Below are 19596 nucleotides of genomic sequence, written 5' to 3' on the forward strand. Positions count from 1 at the left end.
ATCAGTTGAACTCTTTGGGCCTGCTTTCTAATTTGCAAAATAAAGGGTTTAAACTAAAGCAGCAGGAAGATGGACATTTTTTGACTAGCTATGCATTTAATGAGCATTTGAAAAATTGTAATTAGCATATGAAATCTGGGATTTCATTGACATAAAGCTCAATTGATTGAACTAAAAAAAATGAGTCAACTTTAAGAAGAAAAAAAGTGATATGTAGACAGGGAAAAAATTGTGAGAATGGTATGCAAATGAATAAAATTGAAAATAACCGAACAGCAGATTTAAAAATATACTTTGGCGGGGTTGGGGTTATGGCTCAGCGGTAGAGTGCTCGCCTAGTACATGTGAGGTGCTGGGTTTGATCTTCAGCACCACATAAAATAAAGGTATTGTGGACAACTACAACTAAAAAAATATATAGTAAAATATATACTTTGGGATCTAAAATTCTGTAATATCATAATAATCTGAAGGTTAAAGGGCACCTCTTCAGGGTCAGGGAATTCAGAATAATTTCTTGGGATAAATTTTAACATGCATACTTGAAGGTTTCAGAGAGAATTGGGAATTTTTAAATATATTGATTTATTTGCTATTCTTATTCTCATCCCAAATTTTACCTGAATAGACCTAGGTATTAGAGATCAGGTTGATGCTTCTATATTTGTAAGTATAGTCGATAGGCTCTTTTAATTTGACATTTCATGAAAATTCATGCAAGGTGTACTTCTCTTTAAGATGTACAAACTATCTTCTGTTTGTACTGAATTTTTCATTCTACAATTCCTCACCTCATTGTTGCTTCACTTCAAAAGACTGTTAACTTGGATGGGACCTGCTTTTGATCCTGAAGGCATGAAACCAAAGGTCTGTCCTTGGAAGCCTCTTTCTGACACTTTCTTCTTAACCATTATGCAATTTCCTTTTATGTACAATTTTATTTTATTTTATTTTTTTATTGGTTGTTCAAAACATTACAAAGCTTTTGACATATCATGTTTCATACATTAGATTCAAGTTGGTTATGAACTCCCATTTTTACCCCAAATACAGATTGCAGAATCACATCTGTTACATATCCACATTTTTACATAATGCCCTATTAGTAACTGTTGTATTCTGCTCCCTTTCCTATCCTCTACTATCCCCCCTTATGTACAATTTTACAGGTTCAAATTTGTGGTATTAATACAAAATAGCCAGACAGAACTTTTAATACACAACCAAAATGCTGGCATCCAAATAAATGTTATACTTAAGAATAGCAATGTGCTTAAACACTTTAAATACCCTTTTGGAGCCAGTTGAGATGAGAAACAGTCTTATTGACTCATATTTCCACATCCTTTTATTCTCCTACTTTTCTTGTTCTTCTATTTAATAATTAATATAGGCCCATTTATTGAGCACTTAGCACCCAGCAGACATAAATATCCATACTTTGTTTCATCCTCAAAATAATTGTAAAATACTATAACCCAGATTTACAGGTGAAGAAACTAAGACTCCAAAAGGCAATTAATTTGCATAAATCAGAGCCACAATTTTGCAGGTCAGTGGGATTCTAGTAATAAGCTCTGAGATACACACACCTCTGTTTTTTCTCTACTTTCTCCATCTGCCTTCAGCACCTGCCCCTTGGTGTCTCCAAAGGGGAACTGTGCTGATAGTGGCCTAGATAGAGCCAAAGACTCCAAGAAAAAGGGCCATGCCATTGGAAAAGGCTCTGAGCCCAGGGAGAAATAGAGTATATTAGGAAACAGAAACCAGCTTTGTAGACTGCTCATATTAGTGGGCATATCTGCTTGAATGAACGCCCTGATCCTGTGCTACTTCAAGTAGATCACTAGAAGCTGAGGCCTTCTAAACATGGGAGTTGGGGAAGCACACCTCAATATCCATCCATTCATGATCAACTTACCTGTCCATAGGTAGGTGCTATACAGGGAGCTGTACAATAGAACAAACACCAAAATTTGTCCAACAAAATTTTTTTCTTTAACGAAATTCCATATCATCATTCCAGCACAGACAATAGACTAAAGAAAGAATTATTAAAAGACTTTGTAAATAGCTAAGCAAATCATATGATTCAACATTATTATAGAAAATAGCTATTGAATCAACTATATTTGTATAAGTTTTATTCACAGCAAATATAATTATTCATTGTAAATTATTTCTGACCAATTATCAACTAGTTATATGAAAAGTTCAAGCTTTGTAATAAAAACTTCTGTATATAGAGCCTTTAACAATGTACATGTTTAACTGATAATGAATATATTCTAAATACTAACCTTAAATTTAGTAATGATTTATATAGAAAATGCTAAATTTCTTTCCATTATGATTTGTGACATGCAAAGATTTAACCAGAAAAATAAGACTGTGAGAGTTCAGATTTTAATGATTCAACTGATTCTATTAATAACTCAAAGTTATCATCAAATGCTATTATTAGCCTCAACTGAAAGTTCAAGGCCTATTGCAATATTTAATATATTAGGCATAAACTAATTATGATCAAATTTTAATTGATCATATTTAATAGTATTTCTGACTTTATAACTGGAAAAACCTAACATATTAATTTTCTCAGGAGCCGTAGAATAGCCCTGAAAAATTCTAAATATCTATAGATATACTAACCTGAGCAATGAGTAAATTGGTTGTAAGCATATGAGGAAGCTGCTTATATTTTTTACTCAAGAGAAGAATAGCCAGAGACCAGATCTTGAAGACAAAAGTTTCAAAAGTTATTCATGTTTCTAAATATTTAAAATTACTTATTAAATAACATATTGATTAACTCTTTTTTTGGTGGCATTGGGGATTAAACCCAGGGCCTCATGCATAGTAGGTAAGTATTACACTGAGCTACAACACCAGCCCTGGGATGATTATCTTTAAAGAATCCTCTTATCAAGGCACAGTGGCGCGTACCTGTGATCCCAGCAACTAATTATATGAGGCTGAGGCAGGAGGATTGCATGTTCAAAGCCAGCCTCAGCAACTTTGCAAGGCCCTAAGCAACTTAGTGAGACCCTGTCTCAAAACAAAAAAGGGCTGGGGATGTAAGTCACTGGTAGTGCCCCTGGATTCAAGCCCTGATACAAAACAAACAAATAAACAAACAAAAACTTCTTTATCTTAGTTCAGAAAGAAATTCCAATGTTATTTTCTTTACCTAGTACCAAAAAGAGTATTAAGGTAAATAACTACTTCCAAAATAAAATGAAAAGCTTGGGAATCTCCCATAGTAATTAACCATCTTGAAATTACATGATCTTTAAAAACTAATGCCTTGACTAGAGCCATGTTCTAACTATGCCTATCTTCCATGGCTGAGAGGGGACACTGAGTCACAACCAATTATTTAGGAAAGATGTTTTAGTGGAGATGTAATAATAATAATAATAATAATAATAATAATAATATCCTAAGTTTTCCCTTTTTTATTTCTACCATACTGGCTGATAAGGTAGCTCAATTCAAAATTCTAAGCTGTCTTTCTTTAAACAGACTATCTATACTGAGAATTATCATCTTGCATTTTTCATATTTAAAAGGATTAGGTTTCTTTTCTTTGTTGTTCTGGGGATTAACCCAGAGCCTTATACATGCTAACTACATGCTCTACCACTGGGCTATGCCCTGAGTCCCAGGTCTGGGTTTCTATTCTATCCACATATTGGCCAAGTAAGTAGGCTAGTCAATTTCCTTCTTTTTCCTATCATTGCCAATAGATTTTATATCATCATTCTCTTCTCAATGGGCATAGATTTTACGATATGTGACATGTCGAATTTATTAAAAACTATGTTAGCCATACATTTATTTGTTGCCAATATACATATTCATCCCCACCCCACCCCCTTTATCATTCAAAATATTGCTTGAATTTAAGAGGCAAGTTGATCTACAAGATATTGTAGTTGTCAAATGCTTAATTATTTAATTTGAACTAGATATATCCAATTTGAATAGTAATCTAAATTGTCACTAACATAAAATGGGCAATTGAACTGGGCCCCAAAGATCTCTTCTGACCTCATGATTCTACAACAGCTAGTATTTGTATGGTAAGTCGTCATTCACAGCATGTTTATCACATTTATTATCTCATTTATTCCTTAAACGACCCATGGAGATATGTGAAATTATTATCTTTCTTTTATAGCTGAGAAAACTAAAGCTTAGAGAGATTAAGTTAACTTTCCAGGGATACACAGCTAATTTGTGATAGGGTCAGGAGTCAAATCCAGGTCTGATTAAATCTCACACCTTGTCTACTCTACATCTCTCCCAAATGAAAAGACAAAACTCATTTAATTGAAAGGTTGATATTCCATTTTATGGGCAGGCTTTAACTTTATTTTATTTCCTAAGAAACTAATTTTTAAATCTTTTTTCTATTACTAAGCTATTTTTAAACTTGTTCTATGGTTTCCATTCAATTTTATACTGAAACATACTTACCAAGGAGACCAGGCTGATAATACTTATATCAAAACTAACATTCTGGATGGCATATGCCAATGGCTTAGGGTCCATAGTGGGAAAGGTCAATAACCAGGCAGAAACATACATAATTGGAGCTGACACAAATGTGCTTATTACCATCCCTGAGGTTATCTGTAAAAAAATAGATCAAATTGAGCAGTCATGATCTCATTCAATTACCTTAAACTTTAAATACCCACAATACACTAAAGGTTTCTGAAATAAAAATAATCAGTAAAAAGATATTATAGAATCCAGCATATTGTCTAATAACATATTTCACCTTTCTGAAAGTCTTTAAAAGAAACCATAGGTAAGTTCCCTTGGTCCCTCTTCTAATCTAGGTTAAATCAATATTTATATCACAAGTACTAGAAATTCCATTGTTATTTTTAGGTTCTAAAAGTGATCCTTTTAATGATATAATTAAAGTTATGAATAGTTTCCTTACATACTATTTCATAAAATATAGGACAAATAAAAAGTAATTTGCAAAGAGAAAAATAACCACACACACATTCTTCAGATTATATAGTAGAAATGACCTTCAATAAATAATTCAGTTCTTTCATATTTCAAAATCTTTGATGCTGTAGACACAATACTCTTAGACACTGATAATTTGATGTTAATTGATTTTAGATATTTACTGCTATAGGTTATGTGGTATTTTGTATCTGGTGATAAATTATCATGAATAAAAAAATTTTTTTCCTCAAAATTTCCAAAGCTATCCTTCTTTAAATAACTTTCAGGCTTAAGTATAAGTATGGAAACAGAATACTTGAAACTAAAAAAGAATAGTAAGAAAGCAAGGATGACTAAAGACCCTGGATTAAATAACTATTGTTACATAATGTTACACAATACCTCCTTATTTACAATGAGGTAGCTTAGAGATATCAAATTATCATAGAAAGAATGTTGCTTTCTGGATTTCAATCAAACTTAGAAAGTAGTATATACATACAATCTCTACTTCCATGTTGAACTGTGTAGCAAAGATAGCCACTCCTGGTGCTACAGGGAAGACACCATACAAAAATGCATAATTTGATAAACTTGTGTGATTCACTACACTGTCACCCTTGTCCAAGAGTTCCACCATTTCTCTGCACAAAAGTGGCAGCACCAAGCTGAAGAAAGAAGAAATGCATAATTTACTTGGTATCAAGGCATGCTTATCCCTCAATAGTAGATTGTGCTAGTGAACTGGCATTAGGTTATTTTTCTGTTCTTTCCCAGAATTGTATCTATTTGCATATATTCTATGTATGCCTACTTATGAACATTTTATTGAAAGAATTAAGAATTCATATTGGAACCATTTCAAGAGTTACAACATTCTGGAAATACTTCAAACACTGGGATGAGGGGAAAACATCATTTCTATACCAAAAATATTAGTAAAACTTGCAATTATAGCTGCTATCTTCCTTACTCTATTGGTTCACTGAAATATTAGAAGAAAAAAACCTGATCATTTTGGGGAAGAACTTCTTTTAAGAAAATAACTAAATAAACAAAATATTAAGAAAATAACTAAATTACTTTTTGGAAAATAAGCTGAATTTTATTAAATGATTGAAAGTTTAAATGGTATAACACTGCTTAATTAAATTCTAAAACCAGTAGAAAAAATACATATCTTACAATTAATTCTTTGTGTGTGTGTGTGTGTGTGTGTGTGTTTTATGTACGTTCAGCAAAAGGAACTCAAACAACTGAAGTAGAGCAGAAAAATTAATGAAACACAGATCTGAAGAATAAATTATTAAACAAATTCTTTTAAGATTTCACTGAAGAGCATAAAACCAGTGACTAAAATAATGGGGTTCTCCTTTAAGAAAACAGCAAGACCGAGGTTGATAACATTGTTATAGCAGCACCCAGAGAGAAGCTCCAGGATGAAATAAAGAACTACTCATTTAATTTTTTTAATTGAAAAAAATACACATACTTAATAAGAATTTAACTAGAAAAAATTTTAATTGGACTAATTAAATTCTACTTTTAAGTTGAAGTTGATAATACTGTTATCATTAGAACAATATTTATTACTGTGACAATTTTATTTAATACTTTGTTTCTGAGGAGCATAACAGCAGTGTAAATGATTTTCAGAACTTTTCTTTACTTTGCAAATATAAATACATATCTTATTGCACCACTCTCATGAACTTAACTGCCTATACAAGAGCTGAGTCCCAAAGTTAAGTATGCCTCAAGTACTCTGAGTTAATATTGTAGTCAAATTATGTCACCTGCACCATGAAGTGTGACTCCATGGCTAATGATACACATAAATTGAAAACTAATTAAGAAGCTAAAAAGAACTTTTTGACAGGCTAGGATCAGATATCCAATAATATTCATCAACATCTCTATTTAGAAAGTTCATTTAAACTCGGAATTACAGAATATTTTTCCAAATTCATGAAAAAATTTTGTTAAAAATTATTGTTCTTACATAACTAGGATGCCTCTTCCTTTAGGATATTAATAGATTCAGAAATCCTGCAAAATTTCTTGAAAAATAAGATCTAACTAGGACATTAAAAGACAATTAACAAACTATATAAAAGCAGGATTAAAAAATCTAAAGGGAAACAGTTATTAATATCTGACAGTAAAATGCAAAGAACAGCCTACATGGAATAAGGAAATGAAAGACCATTTTTCAAAATGCACCAATATTCCATTCTCCTTTAAATCACAACTATTCTATAAGGAAGGATTAATAGTCAAAGGAAAAAAATAATTTCAGACACATCCCAATGAATTGGTTAAACAAGGTTTTTACAAAGTATAATTCCCAAGTTAAATAAGTGAAACTTACAGTTTAGCTGTGATGAGAAGAATTAGTACAACAAATGCTGACTTCTTCAGTCTCCTTATTTTTCCTACCATTGTAAGACCAAGATAAAATAGGGCTGCTCCAGAAAAAGAATTTGCAAGTCCATCAAGAAAATTTTCCATATATACAGGCACCTTTTTATCAAGAATAAAATTGAAGGCAATGCCAATGAAGACCATAAATACTATTGGGTTCTGTAATACACGCAGGAATCCAAGTCCCACAATTTTTACTTTGTTTTGAGAAGCATTTTGAGAATCTTTCCACTTCTGGATTTCACAGAAGATAAACCCAATTGGGTTTAACATCATAAGAGATATTGGTGCCACCAAATAAATGTACTGAAGATATTCTGGGTATGTAGTTTGATATAAAGCTTCAACTGCAAAACAAGAATATTGATCTTAAAATGATTACCATAGAAATATATAAATATGCAAATAACATTTTCTGTGTTTAATTTTAGCATATTGCAAATTTATCTAAAGAGTTCCAAATGACCTCATTATCCTATTTTTTGAAAAGTCAATTTTAGTAATAAAAAATTATTATACTAAATGCAATCTAGTTTACAAAATAATAAACTAAATTTTTTTTATATTTACTTTTTAGTTGTAGTTGGACACAATACCTTTATTTTATTTATTTATTTTCATATGGTTATGAGGATCAAACCTAGGGCCTTGCACATGCTAGGCAAGTGCTCTACCGCTGAGCTACAACCCAGCCCCCTAAAATTATTTTTAGTAAAACATAGTTAATTTTTATTATCTAGGATCTAAGATTAGTCTTCAAAAACAAACATAAAAAAAGCAGAACTGTAAAAGTTTAAAAAGAAACAATAAAAATAAAAATCTAGTATCAAACTAAATGTTTAAGTAGTAATAGCAACAAAGTGATTAACTGTATCCCTGGAGAGAGCAGCTTCATTGGAGTCATGAGGCATAAGTCAGATTTCAGAGGACTGAGGAAGGTGTAGAGAAAAGGAACTAAAAATGAGCACTGAAGTAATGGAGTCCACACTGTATAGGAAAAGAAGTAAAGATGGGAGGTGACTGACTGAAAGTAGAGAGGTCAGGGACTGGAGGCCTTTGTGAAGCTCAAGAATTAAGTGCAGTTGGAAGTATAGGATTCAGAATAGGTCAGATAGTGAGTTGAGTTTAATATTTTCCAGATTACTAGGTCCAGGAAGTAGCCACGGGAGTTGTTCCCTGACAAGGAGTAAAGTTATTATTACAGATGAGGAGGCCAAGGGATCTAGAGGGCAGAAAATTTGATGGGAAGTTCACAAGGATGCTAAAGTCAAACAAGAGAACAGCAGGACTTAGGACAAAGAAGATGACAGCAAGCAGGACAGTAAAGTCTTCAATGAATGAAGGGAGATGGCTAGAATGAAGTCAGAAGATGAAAGCAATGAGGATGAACAGACTGGACAGATAGCATGAACTTCAAAACAGTTGTCAACAACAGAGTAGGGAGCAATGGATTAGCAGTGGTTCACGGCAGCTAGCCAGGTGAGGATGCCAGTCTCACCTACCTCTGGCTCAGGTGGTATGTAGGCTATGGGGTAATGAGGATCCTCCATTTGAGAGGGAATGAAAGGCAATGAATACTGAAAACCTGTGAAGACACTAAGCAAGTAGGGACAGAAAGTTGGATCTAACAAACGTTTGTGAGAGTAATGAAGTGGAGTTACATAAATGTACGTTTGATAAATACACATTCAACTATACCTTCTTGGGAAAACAAAATCTTTTTTTCTCATATAGCATGTTCTCAAGTACAAACTAATTATTTCACCTGTTGTTCACTAAAGAACAACAAGGCTCAAGAAAAAAGTCTGGCTATGTTAGAGTTATAGGAAATAGAATAAGACAAAGTATGTGTGCTGTGTATTATAGGTAATTTAAGGAATTTTCCCAAGGGTTTGAGTATCCATGATGACTTTAGAATCTGATACTATATAAGATGTGTTTCCTTGGAGGGAGTTAAGTGGATTGGATCTGACTTCTAACAGTTTCCTGGAGGAGTTAAGGGTTGGTGGCCTGGTCTGGGATTATTAGGGCAATTTAGAGTCATGGAATAAATAACTTGGTCTGTGGGTACATTTTTGGCAGTAGGTCCCAAATAGAAAAACTGATACAGAATTGAAATTGAAAAAAGGTAAAATGTGGACAGCCAGTCACCAAGGAGAGACTCAATCTTGTGGAAAAATGTAAAGATTAGGTTTCTCTGTTTATATTAAGATAAAGTGACACAGGCAGGAAAACATAGTTGTTTACTTACTCATGATACATTAAGTTCAGTTAATATCATGTGCATGACCCGTTAAAGTTATGTAACAAGATTATATAACCTTTAGAAGTTCACCTTGCTCTCATTAGCCAAAATCTTCTTTGTATAAAATTCACCCCCACCCCAAATTTTTCAGCAAAGCACATAGGAAGTTCTATTATATCTCCAAAATGAAGAAGTTAAAAGATATTTGATTACATAAAGTTTCATAATTTTCACTGAATTCTAAATTATGCTAGCTTTATAACTCTTAGTGGTTTTCTTTCATGATTCATAAGGTTCATTTTACTTCTAATTAAACATTCTATCGATAAGAGAAAGATACCTGCTCACCACTCAGTTTTTAACTTGAGTGGATATTTTGGAAATGTCTTATGTTTTAAATCTGAGTATAAGAATTTTCCCTAAGCAGGCACACTACAATGCAAAGGTGTTTCCTCTAACAACTTACAGTTGTATGATCTACTCAAAGCCACTTATATTAATGACCTTTTTCTGAAATTTACTTTCCTGGTACATTAGTAATCCTCATCACATATAGATTCTGATTGTTTTAGGAGCTCAATGCAACTTTGAGCAACCAGTTTTATTACCTAAGGCTGCCCAATCATCAAACAGTGTTTTTGCTTTCCTCAGGTTCAGTAACCTGAGGTCAACAACAAGAAGGGTGAGTATGTGGTAGGATGAGATATTCTGAAAGAAAAGAGAGACTATATTCACATGACTTTATTTCAGAAGAATATTATTATAATTGTTCTTTATTGTTAGTTATTATAATCTCTTACTGTGCCTAATTTATAAATTTAATTTTCTTTTAGGTAGGTATGTGTGTATAGGATTAAAACATTGGTATCCTCAGTTTCAGGCATCCACTAGGGGTCCTGGAACATATTCCTGGCAGATAAGAGGAACCACCGTGTTTACTTTCTTCTTTGGCAGGATCTTCTTTATTTTTTCTGCTTGATTCTTACTACTGTTACTAGTTAGAAGTCTCAAAATTAGACTACCTAATGTATTCACTAAAATACATTATTTTGGATTTTTTCAATTACTCCCTTTATCAATTTTATTTACTGCTAACAAATCATAACTGTCAAAAGTCAACATTATCCCACGGTTCTCACTGCCCACAAGAAGAACTATAGGGTTGGGATTGTGGCTCAGCAGTAGAGTGCTCGCCTAGCACAGATGGGACCTGGGTTTGATCCTCAGCACCACATAAAAAATAAAGGCATTGTGTCCATCTACACCTAAAAAATAAATGTTAAAAAAAACAACAACTATAAAGCCTTTTTCTTTTTTTTTTTTTTTTTTTTTGTGGTGCTGGGGATTGAACCCAGGGCCTTGTGCATTCGAGGCAAGCACTCTACCAACTGAGCCATATGTGTAATATGAAATGAATTGCATTCTGCCACCATGTATAACAAATTAGAATAAATAATTAAAGAACAAAACAAAACAAAAAAACTCTTTTGACATAAACAGCCCAGTTGCCACAACTGAATTTGGAATTCACCTACCTCAGCCTCCTTAGTCACTGGGGTTACATACAACTGCACCCAGCACTCTCTTTTTCCTTTCTTAGTCCTGAGTCTTGGCTGCTATTTAAGGCCAGACTCTCATGCTACTTCTTCCACCAAGTCTTCAATTTACATCATCAATCTCTCCACTGGAATGCTATGGTACTTGTTCCATATTAGTACCACCTTGGCAAATTCTAAGTTCCTTAAAGGCATCATTTTATGACCCACAGTCCCCAGCACAATGCTGAACAAATCTGAAAATACTTGCTGAATGGAATTAACTTGCCATCAATGAATGCTAAAGTTTTCAGACTAGCAAAAATGTATTTTGTAACACACAATAATTTTTTATATAATCAATATCAATTAATCCATTTCTTTTTAGATCAGTTTTTCATGTTTTTTGCTTTTGTGTGTGTTGGGAGGAGTTCTGCAGATTGAACCCAGGGGCACTCTACCACTGACCTACATTCCCCAGCCTGTTTTTGAGAGAGGGTCTCATTAAGTTATTGAGTCTAGCCTCAACTTGCAAACCTCCTTAGACTCACACATAACTGGTATTATGAACATGTGCCAACATGCCCAGCTGTTTTTGCTTTTAGAAAATCTATTTTTTAATTGACAAATAAAAATTAAATATAATTATTTGTACATATTGTTTGTATACATTGGGGAATAGCTAAATGGAGCTAATCACATACTTATCATTTTTGTTATAAAAACACTTATAATCTACTCTTAGCAATTTTAAAAAATATAAGACATTAACTGTAGTCACCATGTTGTACAATGCATCTCTTGAACTTATTCCTCCTAACTGAAATACTATAAGTATTTTTTAACTTTTTACACACTATGAATATTTACAAGTTAGTTACAATTGGGGTTTTTAAGCTCAGCTGAACAAGTGTTCAAAGGCAAAAGAAGTATAGTCTAGTGGGGGAGCAAAAATTGTGATTAAATGCTTATTAAATTACTAGAAGAATAGGGTTCAACATGGGAATTTTAGTCTATGTCAGCCATTCACTTGCGTAATTATTTAACATTATATCTTTATCTATAAATTGGCATTGCTTTTCTGTTATCAATCTGAAAAGAAATTACATATGAACATGGAAACCTACAGTAACTAAAATTAGATTTATAATCATTATATCAACTATTAAGTTCTAATTAATTAATGCTTATAAATAAGGCTCGTGGAGGGAGGGAGGAATCCCATTATGAGGACTTATTATATAGCTTTGAAGAACTAAGAGATAAAATTAGCCACCTACTGTGGCTCCTATTTTGATTCCTGCAGGGTTTCAATCTCTAGCAAATAACACAAAGACTCTGACAAGATCATTCTATTATATAATGGCATATAGTTAAATGCTTCATTTCCTTTCTGTTTACAGCTCAAGCACTAGGGCATAATTATGATTAGTCAGGGTACTTATGCTATCAGCATTGTTTGAAGAATAAATTATAGGACTTAACTATGCCCTATTAGTATCTTTTAATGACAGAGGCAGGGAACCATTCTGATTTGCTGAAATCAACATTTCACCTTGGTAGATTCTTGGTTTCTTCTACACTTGGATTTTTAAAGTACTTTTGAAAATAATTGTTATAAAAAACAGTGGGCTTTTTAAAAAAGTCTGTCATAATGCACTATTCTGTCACTTGAGTAAAAAAAAACTCACTTTAATGTAATTTTATAGACCATTATAAATGTCATGGTATTCCAAAAAAGCAAATGTGACTACCCTTTTTCTTTATTCATTAACTTATCTGCCTTTTCCTTGCTAGCATTTTTCAAGTCACCTATAAATTGGACAGATATGGGATAAATGTCTTAAAAAGGACATCTTTTTAGAAGTCCCAATTGATGCTCCTCTGTGAACAAGAGAGTGGGAATTCTTGGGAGAGGCTACAGAACAAACAGAAAGGTCTTCTCTCTGGAGAGGCTTCTCTGTTCACCCTGTACAAGGCCAAAAGGCAGATGGACACAGGCAGAGATAATAAACAACCTCACCCAGGAGCAGATACATGTCTATATAGTTCAGTATCACATTTTCCAATCTGAAGGCATATGAGAAAGTTTTCTATGTTATTGGGTTTTAGTAAAATTATAGACTACAACCTAATGTTATAAGAGTTCTTATTATTTGGGAGTAAAAAAAATAAAATAAAATACAAAAATTGCAACCCCAAATTGGCATACACATCAAAGAAATTTGGGCAAGCACATGCCCAACATGATTATTACAAGATTCACTAAAATAACATGGGACACAAGAAGAGCAGGATGAGAATGGCTGGTTATATTCTTTATTTAGATATTCTGCCTTGATAAAAAATTTGATTAATTCATCTAATAGCTCTTTTTTTCATTACTGCTCATTTCATGGAAAATTTTGGAATGCTATAGGGACAAAGAATTTTGATTCTGTCTGAAAATAATGTATAACAAGGGCTGGTTGGGTGTTCTGAGATAAACTTGGCATGTTATATAACTATGTGGTATAAGAGAATGCCCAGGACTTAGAATCAGAAAACTTAGGTTTGGATCTCAGTCACCTGTTAGCTGTGTGACCTGGAATAAAACAATCTCTGTAAGCTTATCTCCTTATTTGAAAATGAGGATAATAGTATCTGCCCTATTCAAATGAGATAACTGTAAGAAAGTACTCTGTAAACTACAAAGTTACAAATGTTAGTTTTGTTTAGTTATGGGTTTACTAATCTATGAGATTATATGAAACTAATATACTTCTAATTGATGTCAAAGTAAGATATGCAATATTTATTAAATATATAAACCATGGTACTGAGCCACTTCTGAAGTTCTTATATCATAAATATATTGACTAATCTGTTATTAGTTCTAAGGAAATGGTCAAACACATTAACTCCTTGATCTTCTATTTCCAAAAATCTTTTCCTTTAAAATTCAATAATCTTAAAGGAACACCTATTTAGTTTCTTACTATTTATAGTTCAGTTACCTAAGATTCTAGTTTTCTGAAATCTCCTAAGCCTCCTGCTTTACTCATGGTTATTTGATTTCTTTGGTATTTTTAAATTTCGGGTAAGTGAGATGGAGGAAGGTCAAAGGTGGAAAAAGGTATGAAGTATAGTTCACTAGAGTCTCTTTGGTACCAGTGGTGAAATAAATTGGGGGTGGGAAGAGAGGATGAAATGAATGGATAAGAAACTTCAAAGTTAATGGTAGAGGGGCTGGGATCATGGCTCAGTGATAGAGTGCTTGCCTAGCATGGGCGGGACCCAGGTTCGATCCTCAGCACCACATAAAAAAAAAGGTATTATGTCCATCTACACCCATAAAAATAAATATTTTTAAAAAACCTAATGGTAGATTTCAGTTGTATACTTTAAAATTCCAATCACATCTCTGCTCAGAAGATGTCATCAAATAAACCTTAACTGACCACCTTGTCTCAAATGGCATCTTCTCATTCCTGTGCCTCTACACTACTTATTTGTTTACAGGCGTATTCTTAGGAGCAGGCACAGTCACTGGTATATAATAGTGCTTTACGAGTGAATGAATGACTATATTCATACAAGTCATGTCTGCACATTGTGATTCATGATCAAAATACACATAACTTTAATTTTAAAATATAAAAAAGAAGCTAGTAGGTGTACTTTTTCTTGGTGACCGAGTGTTCTGAAAAATAGAGAACGTTTCCTTCCAAGATACCCTAACATCTCAAATTGGTTTATTTATTGTTTTTCAGGAAAACATACACATATAGAAACATAAAATTAGGCTACTTAAAGAGATGGAAAGATAAAAATACCCTTACAATTTCTGTTCTTAAATAATAATTTAACTTCAATGAAAATACTCTGAAATTTTGAAAAAAATAAAAGCTTCAAAACAATTTTTAAAGTAAAACCAAACATATATATAGTAAGAAAAATAAAGAAGGGAAAAAGATCACTCTTAATGAGCATAAATTTCTAATGCTAATACTTAGTAATGACTATTTTTATATAAATGTAAGTTTTCTTTACATAATTTAAATCAGAATTTGAGCCCTTCTGGGAAATTATATTTCTTTCATATGTGATTTTTAAGAAGAAATAGAATACTACTAGAAAGAATATTTACAAAGGTTATGAGGATATGACCATTTATTTTAGGTAGGTGTTTAGAGGATCCTTAAACTCCTATGTTGAGGGAAAATTACAATCCATCCTAATTTATGATATACTTAAGATAAAAATATGAAAGATTTCTTAAATTCAAGAATAAGAATCTATTACTAACAAATGCTTAGATTTAAACCTTATATTTGTTACCTCCTTAAACATCTGAATTTTTTAAAAATTGAAAAAACAACAACAAAGAACTTACCTATAGGGTATCCCAATGCAAAGTCATTACTTTGTGTAGCAAAAATAGGGAAGAGTCCAGCTTTGCTAAATCGACTATCAGGACTGGCAACCAGTAAGGTTAATACACATACAATGAAAAACACAGAAGCTTTGCCAATTAAGATACTGTATAAGAAAGCCCAATCTACATTGGAAAAGTTAAGTACAACCATGTTTTTGAATAATAAAGCCGGAAGTGCAAATCTGGAGACAAAATTTCCCAGTCCTTTAGCCTGTGTTGATGTTATGACATTGGCCCTTCCTGCTATGTAGCCACAAAGGACTATGCCAAAGCATTCTAGTAAGGCTGGAAAAAGCCTTGTTATTGACATTGAAGGTGAATCATTAGTGGAATTGAATCCATGTGTTACTGTGGTAGATGAAGTCTCAGATACATTGATGGCAATGGTTGAGTTCTCTGTAGGCAAATTAGAAAAGGAATCCATTTTTTCTCACTCTCCAACTCTGGTCAGATCTCTGAAAAGAAAAGAAAATTCAGTGTAACAATACGAAGAATTTTAGCTGAAAGGAAATACTGCAAATTTAGAATTATTTACTTATTAAACAGTTAAATAATTATACATACTTCCTTCAACGATCACCAAAGAAAAATACAATGGAAATAAAGTGGAGGTGGGGAGGATGCTAACATTAACATTTTTAGTCTCTAAGATAGGTCAGCTCAAACATTTGTATTGCTACTCTACATTCCTATCCAACATATGTTAAATAAGATGCACAAACATTACAGCTGCAGTGATGCCCTGAGGCTCTTCTCTCCAGTGATCCACAACTGAGGTATCTAGTATTTAAGAGATGGGATCCACAGAGTCTCTGTTATTGTCCACTTGCATCCAGATTCTCTGGAAATTTCAGAAATTCTCAGGGGATGACCAAGGAGTCATTCTGAGTCCCTTCCAAAGTGTGATCATAATTGAGTATAAGGAAAAAGAATACAGTATAGCATCACTTATCAACTTTGAACCAATAATTTTAACTTTTCTATGCCTCACTTAATCTGTGAAATGGCAATAACAGTCTATACCTCACAAAAACGTAAGCCTATTCAAGTAAAGTCCTTATGATCACATCTGGTGAATTAAACAAAGCTAAATATAACTTTAGATTGAATATGAGAGCATGAAAGACAAAATTATGAAAAAATTATGGCATTCCATCAACCTGTATAGGTTGTGTACTGACTGGCCCAAGAGTTCCTTTGTACCACAGCGACTTTGCACATGCAAAACCACTCTAAAACATTCCCTACCTACCTGTCTACCACTCTGCACATAATTAACACCTACTGATCCTCCAAACCATATAATTCATTAACCAAGTCAAGTCTCTTTCAAATGGAATGATTATCCTTACCTTTAACCACTTTTTTCTCATTTTGTAATTATACTATATATTAGAGTGACATAGAACTTATGTCTGTCTCCCTCACCAGACATTAAGTGTAACAGAAGAAAGAACTAAGCATGTCTTTGTTCACTGTTGTGTTCCTAACATCTAGCATAGTATCTGGCACACAAGAAACATTGAAAAAAGTTCTTGTTTAATGAATCACTAAAACAGTATCTTGTACTTAAATAAGCTCCCTAACCTTTCATGGATCAATGTTCTCTTTCAGGCATTCTCTAGTTTGTGGAATTTTTTTTTTGAATAATAAAATATTCTAATTTTTTTTCACTATAGCAACAGGCCCTAGAACACAAAATGTGCTCTAAAATGTTCTAAAGATGTTCATAAAATGTTAAAGAACACAAATATGTTGTAAAACATTATGAAGATGCTCCAAAAATGCTCAACAAAGAACAAATTCTGTATGTTAATATGACAAAAAATTATCAGACTCTCCTCTTGCTGCCAGGGACACAATGAAGAAGAGGTTTGGATGACTCTGAAGTTAAACAGCTTTTATTAGTAATTTTATTAGTAATTTGAAGTTAATTGATAATTATTGCCAATTTCTAAGTAATTATTCTGGGTTTACCATCTAAAGTGGCCTTATATAAGGCAGAAAGTAAAGAGGCTCATGCTTCCTGAAATTTATAATACCCTGCCTGGTTAAGTTATCAAATATCCTCAGCACATTAAAAAAGACTCAGATGGCAGGCCAGAGATCACCAGGTGATATAGGGGGATGTGTTAAGAGAATTTTCTCTATCCTATCCTTGTATAAACCAAACCACTTTAAAATCTTACATTCAATCTGGATTAGGACAAGTATTTTTCTACCAGGATTAGACAGGAGTGGTTCAATATAAACAAACCTGACAATACTCACGTACTTGAAGTTTACCAAATTGAGCATCAAATTATATCCTGGGAAAGTTATTCATTGGTACAAATACCCATACTTGAAGCAGCTCGTAAACAAAGATGTTAAACATTTGGAGCCATTAAGAAATGTGGACTTGGAAAGGGAGTTGTAAAGAAGGTGATAAACTATTCCAGTCTTCTGATGTTTTTCAAAAGTTCTCTTTGTTTGGAGCATTAATAACTCATACTGCTCCACAACCTCTTATTTGGACCACAAAAACATCAATGTAGTCCAATATTTTTTGAAAACAATTGTAACTAACAGTAGTTCAGTGAAAAGAATCTAACAGATTCTGGACCATAACACTTATCAACACCTTGGGTCAGTGACTCTACCTCCCTGAATTTCAGTTTCCTCAACTGTAAAATGACAGTAAAAACCCTCTCAGAGGGATATTGGGTAGATGGGCTATTTTATGCACAGCTTATCACAAAGTAGGCCTTTAAGAAATGGTAGCAATTGCTATTAGAAGCTATAGTCCTAATAAGAATGGTAACAAAGTTAATAAAATGTATTCCTGGTTCTCCAAACATACTAGGTATTAAAGATCCTCCAACTAAACTAGAGGATAGCATATGTCATGTTTTATAATCAAATTAAGGGAGGTTGAATTTAATTTAGTTTGATCTTAAATAGCTGCTAACAGTAAAGGGAGCTCTTCATTTTTCTCTGTGATGGTCAAAAAATTGTAGCAATGTCCAGAGTTAACTTTCAATTAATTGAAAATTAAAAGAAAAACTTTGAAAAGTAACTTCTTCCTTCCTATGAGGTTTCTTTTAATGTTTTCCAGTATTATAAAAGCAACACCTGCTGAGGGGAAACTCAAAACAATCAAAAGGATTTAAAAAGTTTTATCCATCCTAATCTTTTTTTTTTTTTCTTTTAGAGGTGCTAGGGATTGAACCTAGGATTGCTCCACCACTGAGTTACATCCCAGTCCTTTTTATTTCTTATTTTGAGACAGGGTTTCTCTAAATCGCTGGCCTTAAACTTGTAATCTTCCTGCCTCAGCCTGTCGTGTAGCAGAGAGATTACAGGCTTGTGCCACCACTCCTGGCTCATCTTAAATCTATTTTAAACGTGAAGAAAATATGCTTCCGAAAGCATATTTTAAAAATGAACAGAAACCATAGCAAGGGAAGTTTTTAAAAATTACACCCAGTCTTTTCATCTATAAAAATAAGGCTTGTTACAGAACAAACAAGTTGACCTGTCACGGTACAAGACGGTTCACCGGACCAGGTACTGGAGAAATTATGTATACAAACTGTGTCTGGCCCCTTCATATTTGACTTAGAATAACTTCTGCAAACCACATAAATTGCAAATAATTATTAAGTGAAAACGATGTGTGTTAACATCAAAGAGAAAGCTGTAAACTCTTAGGCTATTTCTCAAACACGGACATCCTTTATCCCATGGGAAAAGCCCAATACAGTGAGAAACTACTAAAGAATTCTACAATACGAACAGTCATACCATTCATCCACTCCCACCTACTTGCTGGGGACCAAATGTCCTCCCTAGGGAACCTATGGTGGGGAGCGCTGAGCTTTGCCATCTTCCTTTATCTTCAGGGACAGACTTTAGCCCTTCCAGATAAGGAGTGCGGAGAGTCCCTAACTAAATACTGTCCAGAGGGCAGTTGCCACCCAACGCCTGGGAAAGCAGTGGAAATGGAAAAGGCAAACGGG

The 19596-nt window shown here is 33.2% G+C and overlaps 1 protein-coding gene across 6 annotated transcripts in view; it reads right to left on the reverse strand.

The window, feature by feature from the left end:
- Gpr155 (G protein-coupled receptor 155) overlaps nt 1–19596 on the reverse strand; it is a 61390-nt gene that overhangs the window by 41163 nt on the left and 631 nt on the right. For 4 of the 6 annotated variants that reach the window (XM_078017625.1, XM_005324611.5, XM_005324612.5 and 1 more), the window contains exons 2-7: nt 15554–16050; nt 7346–7745; nt 5477–5642; nt 4483–4638; nt 2653–2736; nt 1922–2039 (exon numbers count right to left, since the gene is read on the reverse strand). In XM_078017625.1, the coding sequence (XP_077873751.1) occupies nt 1922–2039; nt 2653–2736; nt 4483–4638; nt 5477–5642; nt 7346–7745; nt 15554–16019 (1390 nt within the window). In that variant the 5' untranslated portion in view covers nt 16020–16050. Of the gene's footprint in view, nt 1–1921; nt 2040–2652; nt 2737–4482; nt 4639–5476; nt 5643–7345; nt 7746–15553; nt 16051–19402; nt 19496–19596 lie in introns of those variants that run through there. The other 2 variants (XM_078017624.1, XM_040294491.2) reach the window with 2 other exon arrangements.

The sequence above is a fragment of the Ictidomys tridecemlineatus genome, chromosome 7, assembly GCF_052094955.1.
Source record: "Ictidomys tridecemlineatus isolate mIctTri1 chromosome 7, mIctTri1.hap1, whole genome shotgun sequence".
NCBI classification, from domain to species: domain Eukaryota; kingdom Metazoa; phylum Chordata; class Mammalia; order Rodentia; family Sciuridae; genus Ictidomys; species Ictidomys tridecemlineatus.